The following is a 19,342-nucleotide window of genomic DNA, read 5'->3' on the forward strand; positions in this document are numbered from 1 at the left end:
TTCAATTCCCGGACCGGGTTGTGTGTTCTGTTCTTGAGCAAGACACTTGATTTCATGTTGCTCCAGAAATGAGTTGCAATGTCACTAGTGCCAAGCCATATTGGACTTTGCCTTTCTCTTGGATAACATCAGTGGTGTGGAGGCTGGTATACATGGACGACTGCTGGTCTTCCAAAAACAACCTTGCCTGGCCTTGTGTGTCAGAGGGTAACTTCCTAGGTGCAATCCCATGGCCATTCACGACTGATGGGACTCTTTGCCCTTTAACCCTTTAGTGCTTAAACCAGCCACATCTGGCCCAGATATTCTACATGTTTTATATTCAAACTGGCGATATCTAGCCTCTCACACCTAACCTACATTGACATTCTAAAAATAAACAATCACATCATTGAAACCTCAAAACTATAAAATAATGCATGATTAATTCAAAACTATTTGAGTGAAAAAGCATTACATTTAACAGAGTAATCTGGACACGAAAGGGTTAAATATGCAGGTATAGAAGGAATTATAATCTAAGTTGTGTCCTTATGAAGTTCATCAGCAATACAGCATATTCCATTAATCAAAAATACGTAAATAGATGTTTTATTTCAAATCAGCAGTTCCCAAACTTTATCAGGCTGCCACCCCCTTGGAACCCAGGCCACATTCCTAGCACTCCCTCACACTTCTCACCACAAATATAAACCACTTTCTGCAGCAAATTCAAAACAACTGTATTTCACAAATAAAACTTAATTAACCTATTAGGCGTAGGAGTGGCTGTGTGGTAAGTAACTTGCTTACCAACCACATGGTTCTGGGTTCAGTCCCACTCCATGACACCTTGGGCAAGTGTCTTCTACTATAGCCTCGAGCCGACCAAAGCCTTGTGAGTGGATTTGGTAGACGGAAACTGAAAGAAGCCCGTCATATATATGTATGTATATATATATATATATATATATATATATATATATATATATATATATATATATATATATATATATATATATATATATATATATATGTATGTGTGTGTATATGTTTGTATGTCATTGTTTGCCCCCCCCCCACCCACCCAACATCACTTGACAACCGATGCTGGTGTGTTTACGTCCCCGTAACTTAGCGGTTCGGCTAAAGAGACTGATAGAATAAGCACTAGGCTTACAAAGAATAAGTCCTGGGGCTGGTTAGCTCGACTAAAAGGCGGTGCTCCAGCATGACCACAGTCAAATGAATGAAACAAATAAAAGAGTCTGAGAAATTACAGATAAAAGATCTCATACACGTTTTCTATGTGTATATACCTCTTATGAACTCATACTATGATTATTAATATTTATATTCATATTATTAATGTTTATATTCATAATGTATTTCCTATACTGTAATGAAACACATGTAACATGAAATTAAAAATATAGCAAATTTTCCAGTCTTTATGTTAATATGCACGCAGGTATATATATATATACATGCATGCATATATATATGTGTGCATTTGTGTGAGTGAATTTCTACATCACCTCATTTTTATGCATGGTTGTTGACTGTAAACAAAAGGTTCATTCAAATGTTGTTTCTTTCCAGTTCCCTGCACAACAATGTTTTGTGCGGTTCATTGTTGGATAGATTGGATAGACAGGAGAGATTATTACCTTACTTGGAAAAGGGTAAGGGTTGTAATAAGGGAGAATATCCAGCCATAAAAAAAGCTCTATATTCTCATCTGACCAATGCAAGCATGGAAAACAGGACATTAAAACAATGATATATACATACATATATACATACATATATATATATATATATATATATATATATATAAGGTTATGAAGGGTATTGGATTCAACCAAACCCAAAGATACAGGTAATACTGAGTAAGTGCTGTATACCGGCTAGTTTTGCCCCTTCCGTTGTATAAACAGGATTGGGGAATATAACATAGGTCGTGTATTAGCGTGTGTATGTATAAAGAGAGAAAGGGATTAAGAGACCAATGGCAAAGTCAGAAATTTTATCTATAAAATATATTTCTAACTTTGCTATTGGTCTCTTTATCCTTTTCTCTCTTTATATATATATATATATATATATATATATATATATATATATATATATAAATGATTGCTTTTATGTTCATTTATAACGAAAACAATTTTACATTAATCTGATGGATTACTCTATACTTTTGCAGATTACAAATTTATTATTTTTATACAAGAATATTGTTGACAGTGACTTCGAAGTTTTGACCTGACACACTTACCCATACATACGATCATTATCATTAGCATTGCATTTAATGCTTGTCTTCTATGCTGGCATGGGTTGGACGATTTAACAGAAACCAATGAACTAAAGGACTGCATCAAGTACTATTGATTTTATTTCAGAAGCAAGACAAGTACATGGGATTGATAAGCAGCTACATGTTGTGAAATACCAGTATCTGCCACTTCCATCCACTTCCAGGGTGATTTCATTTTGCCTAGCTTTGAAGTAAACTGTCTTTTACAACTGTAAGTCTTTAACCCTTTCGATACTAACCCGGCTGAAACCACCTCTGGCTCTGTAGTACAAATGTGTCGTTTTCATAAGTTCCGAATTAAAATCTTCCACCAAACCTTGATCATAATTTATGTTCCTAATATTAGCTTAATGATAACTAAGTTATTTTACTAAATTCTTTGATATATTTAAAATTAATTGAGAGAAACACAGAGCACCGCAAAAGAAATATGGTAATGAAAGGGTTAAAGGAATCTTTTCCAGACAAAAGACTGCAGCTCTTGGAGTTTAACAACATATGTACATTAACCCTTTCATTACCAATCCGGCTAAAACCGCCTCTGGCTCTGTAGTACTAATGTCTTGTTTTCATAAGTTCTGAATTAAAATCTTCCACCAAACCTTAGTCACAATTTATGTTCCTAACACCAGCTTAATGGTAACTAAGATATTTTACTAAATTCTTTGTTATATTTAAAATTAATTGAAAGAAACACAGAGCATCTCAAAATAAATACAGTAACAAAAGGGTTAAGTATGTGACAGTGACAATGCTTGCATTATTGACCTGCTTCTAACATAATTTGAATGAGTATACACACACAACAGGCTTCTATCAGGTTCCATCTGCCAAATCCGTTCAGAAGGCTCTAGTACAGAGGTTCCCGACTGGTGATTCCTGATCCGAGGGGGGGGGGGGTCAGCAGCAAGTCATGTAGCCTCGCTAGAAGTGGCTTGGGATGATATTAATTTCAATTCATCAATTACACTTTTTATGCTCTGCTGATAGTAGGGGGTCACTTGGGTTTTGAGCTTTTGGGTAAAGGGTCATGACTGCAAAAATATTGGGAATCGCTGCTCCAAAAGACATTTGCTCAAAGTGCCATGCAATGTGTCTGAACCCAAAACCATGTGGTTAGGAATAAAGCTTCTTAACTACACAAACATGCTTGAACTCAAGCAATATGGTTAGGAAGTTATTTATATATATACATATATATACACACACATACACATATAATAATATAATATAATATAAAGACATATACTAATAGGAATGGAGATGTTCAGAGAGACATAGCCTGAGTGTAGTAAGTGGTGAACAAAGGTGGAGGGAGGGTATCAATGGTAAATATAAGGCATCATTAAGAATGAGGTATGGTTGTCAATACACACACACACGTCTTTATAATCATCATCATCATTTAATGTCCATTTTCCATGCTGGCATGGGTTGACAGAATCTGACAAGCTGCAAGGCTATGTCAAGCCCCAGTGTCAGATTTGGCATGTTTTCTATGGATGGATGCCCTTCCTAACACCAAACACTTTACAGGGTGTACTGGATGCTTTCCTCATGCCACTGGCAGTAGTGAGGATTCCATGTAAATATGCAGACAGAATAAGTTCCCACAATATATATATATATATATCATCATCATCATCATCGTCGTTTAACGTCCGCTTTCCATGCTAGCATGGGTTGGACGATTTGACTGAGGACTGGTGAAACCGGATGGCAACACCAGGCTCCAATCTAATTTGGCAGAGTTTCTACAGCTGGATGCCCTTCCTAACGCCAACCACTCAGAGAGTGTAGTGGGTGCTTTTACGTGTCACCCGCACGAAAACGGCCATGCTCGAAATGGTGTCTTTTATGTGCCACCCGCACAAGCCAGTCCAGGGGCACTGGCAACGATCTCACTCGAAAATCCTACGGGAGCCAGTCAGGCGGTACTGGCAACGGCCACGCTCAAAATGGTGCATCTCATGTGCCACCCGCACAAGAGCTAGTCCAGGGGCACTGGCAACGATCTTACTTGGCTTGCCGGGTCTTCTCACGCACAGCACATTTCCAAAGGTCTCGGTCAGTAGTCATCGCCTCAGTGAGGCCCAACGTACGAAGGTCTTGCCTCACCACCTCAGCCCAGGTCTTCCTGGGCCTACCTCTTCCACGGGTTCCCTCAACTGTTAGGGTGTGGCACTTTTTCACACAGCTATCCTCATCCATTCTCACCACATGTCCATACCAGCGCAATCGTCTCTCTTGCACACCACAACTGATGCTTCTAATGTTCAGCTTTTCTCTCAAGATACTTACACTCTGACGGGTATTCACATTGACATTACACATCCAACGGAGCATACTGGCTTCATTCCTTGCGAGCTTACGTATGTCCTCAGCAGTTACAGCCCATATATATATATATATATATATATACATTTATGTACATATATGCATGTAAAATTTATCCCCACCCCCACCTCAAATTTTGGTGGGTTTAAGCTGCTTTTGAAAATTTTTTTGAATTCAATCTTTAAAATATGGAGATTATGATTCTGAAAGAAAATTGTTTACAAATTATCAATTTTCTAAAATTTATACCTCCACCCTCCCAGCTTTCAGAATAACCACATCTATCCAACTCAGCTATTTTTTAGGAAGCCTTAATGTGGTCACTCAACATACAAGCAATAACAGCAAAATCTTGCACAAACGTCACACACCCACCTTTTATTTTCTTCTTTAAACAATTTCTTCAGATTTCTACATTTTCCACTCACCCACACATCCACCAAATAAAGAACAGAATTTGAAAATTTTAATTTAATCATATCACACCCCTGTTTTTCAACATTTGGGGGGAAATTCTACATTGGAAACTATGAAGATTATGACACGCTAATCCTTAGCCTTAAAAAGTTAACCTAACCTTCCCAACCTAAAGACCTCACCTCTAACCAAAATCCTAACTGCAGCCCTAACCCCTAACCAAAGACCTTGCCTCTAACCATAACCCTAACAGCAGATCCAATCTTTAACCATAACCCTAACTGATGACTGTAGTCCTAACCTCTAACCATAACCCCTAACGACAATCCTTACCTCTAATCTTAACCCCCTAATCATAGCCTTTACCTATTACCATAACCCTAACCCCTAATCATAACCCTTACATCCAACAACTCTAACTCCTAACTGCAGTTCTTACCTCTAACCATAATCCTAATCCCTAAACACTCCCCTTACCTCTAACCATAACATGAACTGCAGCCCTTACATCTGACTGTAATCCCAACCCTTAACTGCAGCTCTAACCTCTAACCAGCCCTTACCTCTAAACATAATCCCAGCCCCTAATCACTGCTTTTACCTCTAACCATAACCCTAACTGCAGCTTTACATCTAACCATAATCCCAACCTCTTATCACAGTCCTTGCCTCTAACCATAATCCTAACCCTTAACTGTAGCCCTTACCTCTAACCATAACCCCAGCCCCTAATCATTGCATTTACCTTTAACAATAACCCTAACTGAAGCCCTTACACCCAACCATAATCCTAACCCCTTATCATAGCCCTTACCTCTAACCATAAACCCAACCCCTTAGCTCCTAATTGTTGCCTTTACCTTTAACCATAACACTAACTGCAGCCCTTACATCCAACCATAACCCTAGCCCCTAATCACTGCCTTTACCTCTAACCATAGCCCCAGCCCCTAATCGTTGCATTTACCTTTAACCATAACCCTAACTGCAGCCCTTACATCTAATCATAATCCCAACCCTTTATCATAGCCCTTACCTCTAACCATAATCCCAACCCTTAATTGCAGTCCTTACCTCTAACCATAACCCTAGCCCCTAATCACTGCCTTTACCTCTAACCATAACCCTTACATCTAACCATAATTCAAACTCCTTATCACATCTCTTACCTTTAAACATAATCGTAACCCTTAACTGCAGTCCTTACCTTTAACCATAATCCCAACCCCTAATCACAGCCTTTACCTCTAACCATAATCCTAACCCCAACCCTAAACTCTAACCATAACCATAACTCTCAATTTCAGTCCTTACCGCTAGCCATAATCCTAACCCCTAACCTCTAACAATAATCCTAGCCCTTAACTGCAGTCCTAACCTCTAACCATAATCCTAACCCCTAATCACAGCCCTTACCTATAACTATACCCCTAACCCTTCAGATTCTCCAATATTTTCTTTCGTTTTAAAAGATTTAAGAGGAGGATGCATTATTTGAGAGAAAGTTGGCTGTTATTTCTTGCATGCCAAAGACCACATTAAAGCCATCTTCATGTCATCTGCTGCTTATCTTTCACAAGTTATTAACAAATGAACAGATGAGTTTCAAAACTTCTGGAACATTAATGCTGAGCAGGTGTGGGCATTTAAAAAAAATATTTCTTTTCAACATTGTAATCTCTGTATGTTTAAACACAGAATTAAAAAAGAAAAAAAAATATTTAAAATAAAAAGAAATTAAAAATAAAAAAAATTTCTAAGTATTGGGGTGAAACCAATTTTGGAAAGTTCTGTTTTGGGAAGAATATTGTAATCACCACTGATGAAGAAATTTTTGAAAAAGAAAGCTAAAAGGTGTAGGATGTTTATGCAACACATAAGCCCACACACACACATATTCACCAATTGATATCGATAGGATGATGGCCATTTCACAGCCCTTCATTGTGATTTTCCTTATGTTCTATATACACCTCATGAAATAATTTCATTGATTGGATCGACTAAATTTCAGCTGAATAGGATTCTACATTACACTACTTCGTATTTTTTTACTATGTGGTTTGTAGCCAGGTCCACTAAAGGAGCTTTTTTTGTGATTATCACCAGATCATATAAATCCATATATTGCCACATAAAAAAAGCACTCAGTCCACTTCGTGAGGTGGTTGGTGTTAGGAAAGGTATCCAGCTGTAAAAACCATGCCAAAACAGACAGTGAAGCCTGGTGCAATCTTCTGCCTAGCCAGCTTCTGTCAAACTGTCCAACCCATGCCAGCATGGAAAGCAGACATTAAATGATGATGATGATGGTATATATCATCATCATCATCATCATCGTTTAACATCCGCTTTCCATGCTAGCATGGGTTGGACGATTTGACTGAGTACTGGTGAACCAGATGGCTACACCAGGCTCCAATCTGATTTGGCAGAGTTTCTACAGCTGGATGCCCTTCCTAACGCCAACCACTCCGAGAGTGTAGTGGGTGCTTCTACGTGCCACCGACTCGAAGGCCAGTCAGGCGATACTGGCAACGGCCACGCTCAAAATGGTGTATTTTACGTGCCACCCGCACAAGAGCCAGTCCAGCGGCACTGGCAACGATCTCGCTCGAATGACTTTTCACGTGTCACTGGCACAAGTGCCAGGAAGGCGACGCTGGTAACGATCATGCTCGAATATATATATATATATATATTTCAGGATGGCAAGTTCAAAAGAACTTAGATTAAAGTATTGAAGACAAGTTTAAGAGTGAATAAAAATATTTAATCCATAATTGTAAATCTGACAAAATATATTCAACACCTAGGTGAGCTACAGGTAAAACAGAATGTATTTTGTTGAACTAATCCATAGTTGTTAGTTCAACAAAAAACATTCTTTTATATATATGTATATATATTCCACGGGTGACAAGTTCTAAAGAAGCTGTGTCCAGCCATTTAGAATGAAGAACTCAAAGATAAGTCTGAGAGGGAATAAAATATTTAATCCATAATCTTCAGTCTGATAAAATGCATTTTATCAGATAAATGATTACTGATTAAATATTTTACACACCCACACACACATACATACATGCATATAAAAAGGCAATACAGAAGAGCTAGTGTTGTCCCATTATCCTGGAAATGAGGCTGAGACAACCTGGAATTGAAAAACAAAATTTGGGAAGCTTTATTCTTCCACTCTACAAAAGTCTCATACATAGATATGAAGGAAATCCTAGTAAAAAAAAACCCATTAAAATAGAACATAGTGTTTTCACTATATCAAGTCAAAAGGATTAGTTGTTGTTCATATATAGAAACCATCATCATATCTACTTCTCCATTTTAGCAATGAAAAGCAAGCTATTGTTTACAAATATCAAATATATGTGAAGACAAGGGGAAATACAAACACACACACATACCAAATTCACTCACAAGGCTATAGCAGAAGACACATGGCAGAAGACGCCTGAACCCCAAGATGACATAGTTGGCGGGGGTGTGCACTGCATAACCACACAACCTAGCATGCCATCATCATCATCACCCTTTAACATCTGTTTTCCATGCTGGCATGGGTTGGACGGTTTTACCAGAGCTGGCAAGCTGAAGAATTACACCAGGTTCCAGTCAGATTTGGCTTGGTTTCTATGGCTGGATGCTCTTCTTAGCACCAACCACTTTACAGCCTGTGGTGGGTGCTTTTAACATGGCACCAGCACAAGCATGTGTGTGGTTTAACATCTACTTTTCCATGCCTGCATGAGTCAGATGGAGTTTATTGGGCCATGTGCTCTATGGCTGGATGCCAACCCTTATCTGTTTCCAAGCAAGGTAATATTTCCTCATAGCTCAACATGTTTTTGCAAAATACTGAAAATGAACGATACTCATTTACACAATTTCAACATAGAGATACATTCACGTTTGCATACACATACAAGCATATACATAATGGACTTCTTTCAGTTTCCATCTACAAATCTACATATAAGGTTTTGGTCAGATTGGAGCTATAATAGAAGGCACTTGCCCAAGGATCCACACTACGGAACTAAACCTGAAATACTCTCACAGCTGGCCATCAATCCTGCATAAACAAAATCCACTACAATAAAACGGAGTGGTAACATAGTAGCCAACACCTTCCAAATCCTGATAATGAGGCCTGGGAACCTTGATAAAATGAATTCAGGAACTTTATTGTTCCAAACGAAAACATCCTAAATCAAGATTATAAAAACTGGATTATAATGTTTTCGATATATTTACATATACATACATATATATGTATATACATAAACATATGAGTGAGTAAACCTACAAATACCACAAACCTAACAAATTCTCCATAGATTGAAAAAATGATTAAGTCTTAATCAATTTCCAGCCCTTGTGGGTCTCATCAGGTGTCTACATCACTTGAACGATCACAGAAAAACAAGCAGCCAATTTGTTTATATACACAACAAATCCAGTAGCTTCAGAGAACTGCTAATTTGCATACAATGAGTGTTTGACACACAGATATATACACATGCATACAAATATACATATGTGCATATATATATATATATATATATATATATATACACACACATACGTCATATTGCTAGTTACATAGTGATCTCACAAGTGATGGTGCCACAAAAAAAAAAAAAGGAACCCAGTTCATGCTGTAAACTGGTTGACATAAGGAAGGGCATCCAGCCATAGAAATGAAACTAAAGCACTGGAGCCAGATGTAGTCTGCTAATCCGTTGGATCTTGTTGAATCATCCAACCTATGCAAGCACGGAAAATGGACGCGAAATTATGATTATATTATATAATCTGTATATATATATATATATATGCGTGTGTGTGTGTATGTATATATATATATATATATATATATATATATATATATATATACACACATATATATACATATATATATATATATATACACATATATATATACATATATATATACATATATATATACATATATATATACATATATATATACATATATATATACATATATATATATATACATATATATACACATATATATATATACATATATATACACATATATGTAGGTGTGTATGTAAATATATATATATATATATATATATATATATATATATATATATATATATATATATACACACACACATAAAATCAAAAATAATTTTTTATATAAATATATAATTATATACATACAATTTTATAAATTAAAATATGTACGTCATAATATGTATAAATACATATTTCTAATATATATGTATATAACAAATACAATTATATTTTATTTAGCCAAATTTCCATACACAATTCAATTAAAGCCTTAATTAGTAGGTTTATGAAACTTACATGACTCGTCACATGTGGACAAATATATCTACATGTGAGAACCAGCGAAAGAAAACTACTAATATTTCGGATATTGTGATTATTTTTTACCTTTCCTGTCTACGAAGTAATTAAATAGAAGAAAAGAAAAAATAAATGAAAAACAAGAATGTTCTTTGCTATGCAATTAAAAAAAATATGAAGCTGAATCTTCAGGGTTGAGATGAAATGCTAATTTCTTTCTTTCCAACTTATAATTTTCTACGCAGTACCCAGATTAGATTTCCTTGCATACCTGTAACTACTAGACAATAAAAACAAGGAATTGCTGTGTTACACAGACACAGCAGGTGTATGGTAATGATCTGTAATAAACAGCAACCAGCTTTAACGTGTAGCCGCAATTTTAACGTGTCCACTATTTTCATACTAAATTCCGTTCAGATTTCTTCCTTCCTTCCACCCTACCCTACCCTTCAACATAGATTTTTTTTTTTGTTTTAATTATATATATTTGTGGGGAAATGTTTTTAAATGGGAGAAAAATCATAAAACAAATTCAAAATTATGCGAGGGAAATTAGAAGCTTTCAATCGAGGCTAACCGCCCTTCTCCAGCTACATTCAACACATCAACTAATGTTAGAGTCCAGCTTTAACTTTATCTAGTATTCACACAGCGATAATTTTGTTTCCGAAATAGGTAAATCGTATTTTCTTCAAACTTGTTTACAAAAATCAAGTGAAAGAGACACAGAGAAAGAAAAAGAGAAACAAACAAACAAATGCACCCACCACCACTGCCAGATAAAATCTGAAGCAATCTTTAAAGCTCCTATTTGGTGTTGTATGGAAAATAGATTAAATGGTGAAGCATATAAAATTGGGGAGCAGGTGTAGACTTTTTAAGCTTTAAGGATTAACTCAAGCATTTCAATATTTCAAATCAACTAGTGCGGTCTTTATTCGAATGAATAATCCACTCTTGAGTTTTGATTTGAACTAGATTTTATAAAAGATTTGGCAAAATTACTTAGAACTAAATATACAAAAAGCAATTCTACCATGGAAAAAAACAGATAACTTGTGCTAAATAAGAGAAATATTTTTTTAAGCAAGCCATCATCAATGTAGTCTTTCTCCTTCGACATTAAGAAGTGGCGGTGAAGCTTGCTGCAGTCCTAAACACAGCACGTACAATCTAACGGAATTGGAGGGAGGGGGTAAAAGATCTTATTAGTTAAGAAAAAAGACCATTTAAACTTTTTATGGAAAGAAACGTAGACATAGTTACGGTAATATAACTGATCAATAATCAAGGCCAAAAGTTAAAAACGTTAACAGACATCGTAGAGTGGTAGTGAGCACTAATGTTAATTCTACAAGTCAGAGCTAATCAAAACACATACACATAGGGGTTGAACGGTTCACAGTAGCAGTAGCACTGTTGCATGCTGGATTGTTTGGGCTTCTTTTCGAATGAATCATTTAATCACTAAACAAGAGAAATAGTCGAAAAAAAATGTGCTGAGCTCAATAAAATAACCCCCACATGTGCCGTGGTAGCAAGAAAGGAAAATAAAAGAAAGCATTATGGAAATAAGAAAGAAAAAAATATAAAAAAAGATCAATAAAAAACGAAATCTAGACGTTCATGTAGATTTAAAAACAATTAACGTGGTAATAATTTCATATCGGAATTTTTTTCTGCTTTTTTTTTAATTAGTTGACATCAATAGGTGTTAATAATATTAATTACCTGTAAAAAGTTGCCTCGACCGATAACGGTCTGTGAATCTGTAGGAACGGTGATAGATTCGCCTCCATCAATTGGTCTTAGAACGATGCCTGACATTTCAGTAGAAATCAGCAACTCATCCAAATAAAAATGTTAAAAATGATAAAGAGTTCAAAAGAAAAAGGGTGGCGTTTAAAAGAAAAATGAATCAGTTCAGCGTTCAATAATGCACATATATCACAAGTATGATGATCTGGCCAAAATTCTTCAGACGGCTGGTTATGCCAGAATCCAGGTCAAAATTCTTCCCGTAAGCATCTCGTTACGAGCAGTGCTGACGTGTTTCCCCCATAAAATTTGTAATCAAAGTGAATAATTGAAAGATAAATTAATTTCCTGGCTCAAAAATATTCTCAGTTGGTGTTTCGACGTAATTCTAGCGACAAAAGATAGCCATACATAACATGAAAAATTGCTATTTCGATCTTATTCATAAACAAGTTGTCCTATATAGTCAGCCATGTTTGTTTGGGCTACACATAGATTTTTAACTTCAGATATTAGAGAGTACAGTAAAGAACTAAAAGTACTTCACTAAGGAAAATATTTTTTAAACTTTAAAGTTTTCCCCTAAATTTTTGTCGAGAACTGATCAATAATCATGGAATTTATATATTTCTATTTCCATGAAATAAATAACTATACGCTCTAAATATATGGTTCATGATGAAATAATATTGCTAAGTATTTATATTAGTTACAAACCTGCCTATAGTTATGTGATGTATGTAAACATTTGGATAAACAGACACACATGTTTGCATACATAAATATCACTTTATTGCATTCATTATATAAAGATAAATAAACGTAGCTGTTCATATTCTCGTTTTCCTAATTATTGTCGTATTTTTGGGATATTGTCACAATTATAAAAATTTCATTTTCTCTTTTTCATACTTCTTTTCACCTATTTTTGTCTATATATTTAAATGGTTAACTTAAGAATAGGGATGCTTTTCTTATTGATATATATATATATTTATGTATATATATATTCACATGCACACGTGTTTGCATGTTAATGTATGTTTAGTTATGTATATATGTGTACTGTCAATGGTTAAGTAGATATGTGAAAAGGAATTTTGATACCTAATAAAATATCTATTATAAAATAATAGGTAAAAAAAAATTTTTTATACCTGTAATGACTATACCACAATGGAACCGTTATATATATATGTATGTGTGTATGTTTATTTATACATACGCACATATAGGCATACATACGTAGTTAATAATTTATCTTAACTACCAAAGTAATAGTTTTCATTTTTCTGTTAAGATGTAGATGTAAGTTACATGAACATGTTCCAACTGAAATAAAATGTACATATATATATATATATATATATACACTGACCACAAAATATATTGCAATATAATCCCCATCCATTCTACTAAACCAGAAAATATGCACCAGAAATGTAAAGTTACCAACTCTAAAGCCCTATTAAGCCCAACACCCACAATATTTGAAAATATTGTGTTGTAACAAAAGATTTTGGTAACTTATTTATTCGTCAAGTTACAACAGAGGCAGCCTAGCATTCATAGTAGAGGTCGTTGTGTTGCACCATTTGAACCTTTCTGCCAATTCTTTGATCCCATGCTGATACCAGTTCTTGTACCTAGAGAGGAAGAACTCCCTCACTGAAGCTGCCATCTCCTCTTAGTTGATGAAGCCTCACAAGCACAGGAAGTGAGCCATGTATTGGAACAACTAATAATCTGTTGTGTCGACGCCCCCAAGCAAAGAAGTAGGATTGCCCAAGACATATAAATAGAGGTAGTCTAGCCGTGGTAGAGGAGTTGAGTAGCTCTTGGGTAGCGGTCGAGTAGAGATCATCCGAAGGTGCTAGATAGCAGTAGCTTGAGACATAACATAATCCAAGGAAACTAGGTCTGGACTATACACTGGGTGTGACATTAGTTTGATTTCCTCAAGTTCCTGGAGTTTATTGCAGGTCATTCCAGAGTACAAGGTTTTGCATTGTCTTGCTACAGAAGAGCTTGCTTTCTGTTAACCAATGCTGGCTATTTTTGCCACACAATGGCATACATCTATACTCTCCAAGTGCTACTTTCAAGATTTACCTCAATGGCTTAGAGCATGACCACAGAATCCATGGTTTTAGGTTTACCTGACCTTTCCTGATTGTCAAGGTTCTTGCAACTCAAGCAAAATTTCTTGAACCATCTGGTCACTGTGCTGTGATCAACTGCACCTTCACCTTTCACACAACAAATGTTTTTGGTTGCTTCTACAGTGTTGTGGTCCAGTTCGAACTCATAAAACATAAGTTCCTGAATTAGACTATATTGCACATTCATTTGTATGTCTTTCAAATCACTTAGGGGGTGAAGCAATGCATAGCATATCAGTGCACCAACTACCACAATACTGCCAACTTCAGTGGGAATCTTCCACAGCTTGAACTGCTTCGGTCACATGATATACACACCATAAACTAGCACTTACACAATTATTGCCAAACTTTTGATTCTCCTCAACATGTAGCTACACATTTTCGAGAGGAAATCATACAACTGCATTTCCAGAATGTTCACCTAAGTTAACAATATGCAAAAAAGAATCATAACTAGATTGTTTCAGGTACAGAAATAACTTTTTCTCAGCTACACAAATTCTGATAACATGCATGAGCTTAGATTTATTCAAATAACAGCAATCTTTAAGCAGAATTGTTATTTAAAAATAATAGATGTATGAGATTATAAGAAAATAGAATAAAGGCGGCGAGCTGGCAGAAACGTTAGAATGCCAGGCAAAATGCTTAGCGGTATATCGTCTGTTGCTACATTCTGAGTTCAAATTCCACCGAGGTCGACTTTGCCTTTCATCCTTTCGGGGTTGATAAATTAAGTACCAGTTACGCACTAGGGTCGATGTAATCGACTTAATCCCTTGTTTGTCCCCTCTATGTTTAGCCCCTTGTGGGCAGTAAAGAAATAAGAAAATAGAATAAAATACTTGACCCTCTAGCATTTACCATATCAGTCATATCTGGCCTGAGTATTCTACCTGTTTTATGTTCAAACTGGCCAGATCCAACTTCTCACACCTACCATATAATGTCATTCTAAAAACAAACAGTCACAAAGCTGAAATCTTGAAGCTACAAGATAATGCATTATTAATTCAAAGTCATGAGAATAATTAACCCTTTTAATGCCAACCCACCTGAAACTGTCTCTGGCCCTGTGGTACAAATGTCTTGTTTTCAAAAGTTCTAAACTAAAATCTTCCACTAAACCTTAGTCACAATTAATGTTCCTAACACTAACTTAATGATAACTAAGTTATTTTACTAAATTCTTTGTTATACTTAAAATTAATTGAAAGAAACACAGTATCTCAACAGAAATATGGTAACAAAAGGGTTAAGCATTATATTTGACAGAGCAATCTGAATGCTAAAGGGTTAAGACACTGCAATATATCATCAACCTGACAAAACCCCAACATTTTTCATAAACGGTTGAGTACATGCATTTGTTTACTAATTTCACCAATTCTTATTTTCAAGTCATATTGTTATCTTTGTTATGTAATAAAGAATGGAGAATTGGCAGATTTTTTGTACACAGCTAGACCAGATGTGTTAAAATATTTAGTTCTTTTTCAATAACTTAAAAGATGAAAAAATAATATCATTTGAAGTCCTAGGGTTAATTGACTATGTCCTTACTATAAACTGGCTATCTTGAACTAACATAAGAAATCATTATAATTTCCCTAGAAATAGGGAAACAGAACTCAAAGCATAAGTGTATGTATATCACAGGCACAGGCATGACTATGTAGTAAGAAGTTTGCTTCCCAACCACATGGATCCAGGTTCAGTCCCACAGCATGACACCTTAGGCAAGTGTTTTCTGCTATAGCCTCATGCCAACCAAAGCCTTCAAAGTGGATTCAGGAAACAAAAACTGAAAGAAGTGTGTGTGTGTATTTTTGTGTCTGTGTTTGTCCCCACCACCGCTTAACAACCTGTGTTGGTGTGTTTATGTCCCCATAACTTAGCAGTTCAGCAAAAAGCCACTGATGGAACTTTTAGAAGGCGGCAAGCTGGCAGAACCATTAGCATGATTGCAAAATTAGCAGCATTTCATCCATCTTTACATTCTCACTTCAAATTCTGCAGAGATCAGCTTTGCCTTTCATCCTTTCAGGGGTCAATAAAATAAGTACCAGTTGCACACTGGGGTCGATGTAATTAACTTACCCCCTCCCCCAAATTCCTGGCCTTGTGCCAAAATTTGAAATAAATGGTTTCTTTCTTTTCTCATCCAAATTTCATATCTCTCATTGCTTGTCTTAGTGATTTCTCAATCTCGTTTCATTGGCTGATTCACCTCCTCCACTTTTGTTCTTTCATAAATTTATATTCTCAGTTTGACACATGAAATTACTTGCAAGTGTTTCTGAATTACATTTTGTTTATAATTACATTAATTATAATTTAAACTTGAAATGTAAATTTAATTGGAGAATTAATAATCTAAAATTAAATGCTGAATGTTTATTGAACATTTCAATAAAACGTGGATGTAAACATTATGGTCATGTGAAAGAGAATATTTCTATACTCAATACTTAATGAATTCTTATCACTACTCAGTTTTGTAATTCTCTTTCAAGTGTATTATATGTGCACTGTATCTACATCTTATCTATAGACTGGTATTATGTTGAAATTGCTGTCATCATTTTGGAATTTGTTGCAAAAAATCTCAGTAGACATATAATAGTATTCTCACTTTTTTTTATACCAAAGCACTTGAGACCTCTCCTGGGTGCATAATACCAACTTCCTGTTTTAAAGTGGACTAAATTTAAACCTTCTGTTGAAATTTCATGTTAAATTATGTTCCTAACACCAGATTATTATGTTCCAAAATGATAGTGCCAAATGTTGGCACAAGACTAGTAGTGTTAGGGGAGGGAGTTAGTCAATTACACTGACCCTAGTAATTGACTGGCACTTTCTTCTTTGACCCCCGAAAGGTTGAAAGCAAAGTCAGCCTTGGCAGATTTATGTTGCAAAATAATGACAATTATTTTACTAAACCCTTCATTATTTTAAAATTTAACTGAATCACAGGAGTGTATTTCAGTAGTAATATGGTAATGAAAGGATTAAACACATTCATCAGTTTTATTTTTAATTTGGATTTGAATCATCTGCTGTACCTTTGCATTCAATTTTATTCAATTTAACCAAATTCATGTTACTAGATATACTTACCTGTTGTATTTCTACTCGTTGCATTTTACCATTCCAGTATAACAGTTGTATTTTATTAGTTGCATGACCCACCAGTATGCCTTCCATACAGCAAACCTAGCAGGTATCTGATCTTTGTTATTCATCAATGGTCCCTCAGCAAATCCTGTAGTTGTTTCTGATATGAGAACCTTCTAGTTAAGTTGCTCTCCCGTGAGCTACATCCATCCCTTGTCTCTTGGTCTTGAAACATCCAGTCAGATTGCAACATCATAGCATACACTGACAGACCCAAGCTTCTCTTTAACTTTTACTCTGACAAATCTAGAGCACTCCAAGATTTGGTTATGTGGTCCACATTTGTACATTAATGACTTGTTTACTGCCTCCTGTAATATCATCCACTGCTATGCATGTGATACTGTTTCTCATCCCTTCTTATACTTCTGCACACCCAAACACTGGCTATGTGCAACCTAAATATCTCATAACAAACCTCCATGATAAACAGAGACTTCAAAAACACTTTCCAATGAGGACTTGACTGTTTAGTCTCAAGCATTAGTACAAAAGACACAGTTACTGCACATAATAAAGAACCAATCTTGTACTTTATTTTCTCTAGTCTTGGACAATACTCAATTAAAACCTTCTCCATTACTATAAAGTCACGACCTCACAATCTCTAATGATCTCTCTTAGTGACCTTATATACATAGTATAGTTAAAACTGCATTTGAGAGACTAGCAGTTCTCTTCAAAGATAGCTGTTGACTCTCTACAAGTAATCTGCTGTTACATCACACATCACAAACATTCTAGATTTCATCTAAAAGAAGGCTGACTGAACAGCAAAGACTTATTCAACAACACACAACAATTTTTCACCCACAAACATGCTCTCTCTCTCTCTCTCTCTTTCAGTGATTTCTCCAGCACAGCATCTCACCACCTAGCGTGGTCACTTGTTATTTCTTTTATGAAGTTCAGTATTCTGAGATCAGCCTTCACAACTTTTTTCCATGTCTTCCTTGATCTCCCTCTTCAACATGTTCCTTCCACTTGGTGTATTTAAACCATATACATGTTACTTGTCTGCATCAACACAATCTTCTCTCTTGCACACAACAGCTGATTTTTGTTATATCTAGTTTTTCTCTCAGCTCATTTGTATTCCCTCCTTTATGCTCACATTGTATATCAAGCAGAACCTGTTCAGCTCATTTTTATATCAGGCTTGGCATATGCTCTGGGTGCTATGTCCATGTTTTGCCAACAGACAAAATGCAAAAATATTGCTAACAAATATAAACCTGACATGTAATAGTCAAAATCTAGATCTTTACCTCCTAATGCACAACTGCTCAACCACAGGACTTTCAAAATATACCTGGGAATTAAGAAACCAAGGAGAAAGCACCAATTTCTTAAGGTAGTATTAGATAGGGCACAAATATGTAAGCATTGATCAAACTGCTATGACATGTGTTATACAGAGAAACTCTACATCATCTGCCACCTTACTCAGTCTTAAATCAAGAGCGAACCAATTTCAACTTCCTGGTAGATGTCCAAATTTTTCCTCAAGGATTCTTATTTATCTTACATAAATTAAAACATATTCAGACACACACATAGAAGCAGATAAAAATGCATGTGCGTAAATAATATCTCTGTGTGTGATGTATGTGTGTGCATCTGTGTACTACTACCCTTTTATATTATAATTAAATGAGTTTTGTATTAGATCTGATTGAATAACCTGAATATTCATTATTGAAACTGACAGAAGATTCATTTCTGTTTATATCCTTCACACGCACGCACGCACGCATGCACGCACGCACGCACGCATGCACGCACGCACGCACACACAGCTAAGAGAAATAACTTG

At 35.6% G+C, this 19,342-nt stretch overlaps 1 protein-coding gene across 3 annotated transcripts in view; it reads right to left on the reverse strand.

The window, feature by feature from the left end:
* LOC106880547 (uncharacterized) overlaps nucleotides 1–12,668 on the reverse strand; it is a 91,292-nt gene extending 78,624 nt beyond the window's left edge. For all 3 annotated transcript variants that reach the window (XM_089351516.1, XM_089351517.1, XM_089351518.1), the window contains exon 1: nucleotides 12,155–12,668. In XM_089351516.1, coding sequence (XP_089207642.1) covers nucleotides 12,155–12,250 — 96 coding nt within the window. In that variant the 5' untranslated portion in view covers nucleotides 12,251–12,668. The remainder of the gene's footprint in view (nucleotides 1–12,154) is intronic.
* Nucleotides 12,669–19,342: the final 6,674 nt, after the last annotated feature.

Source organism: Octopus bimaculoides, chromosome 4, assembly GCF_046866305.1.
Source record: "Octopus bimaculoides isolate indiv1 chromosome 4, ASM4686630v1, whole genome shotgun sequence".
In the NCBI taxonomy this organism is placed as follows: domain Eukaryota; kingdom Metazoa; phylum Mollusca; class Cephalopoda; order Octopoda; family Octopodidae; genus Octopus; species Octopus bimaculoides.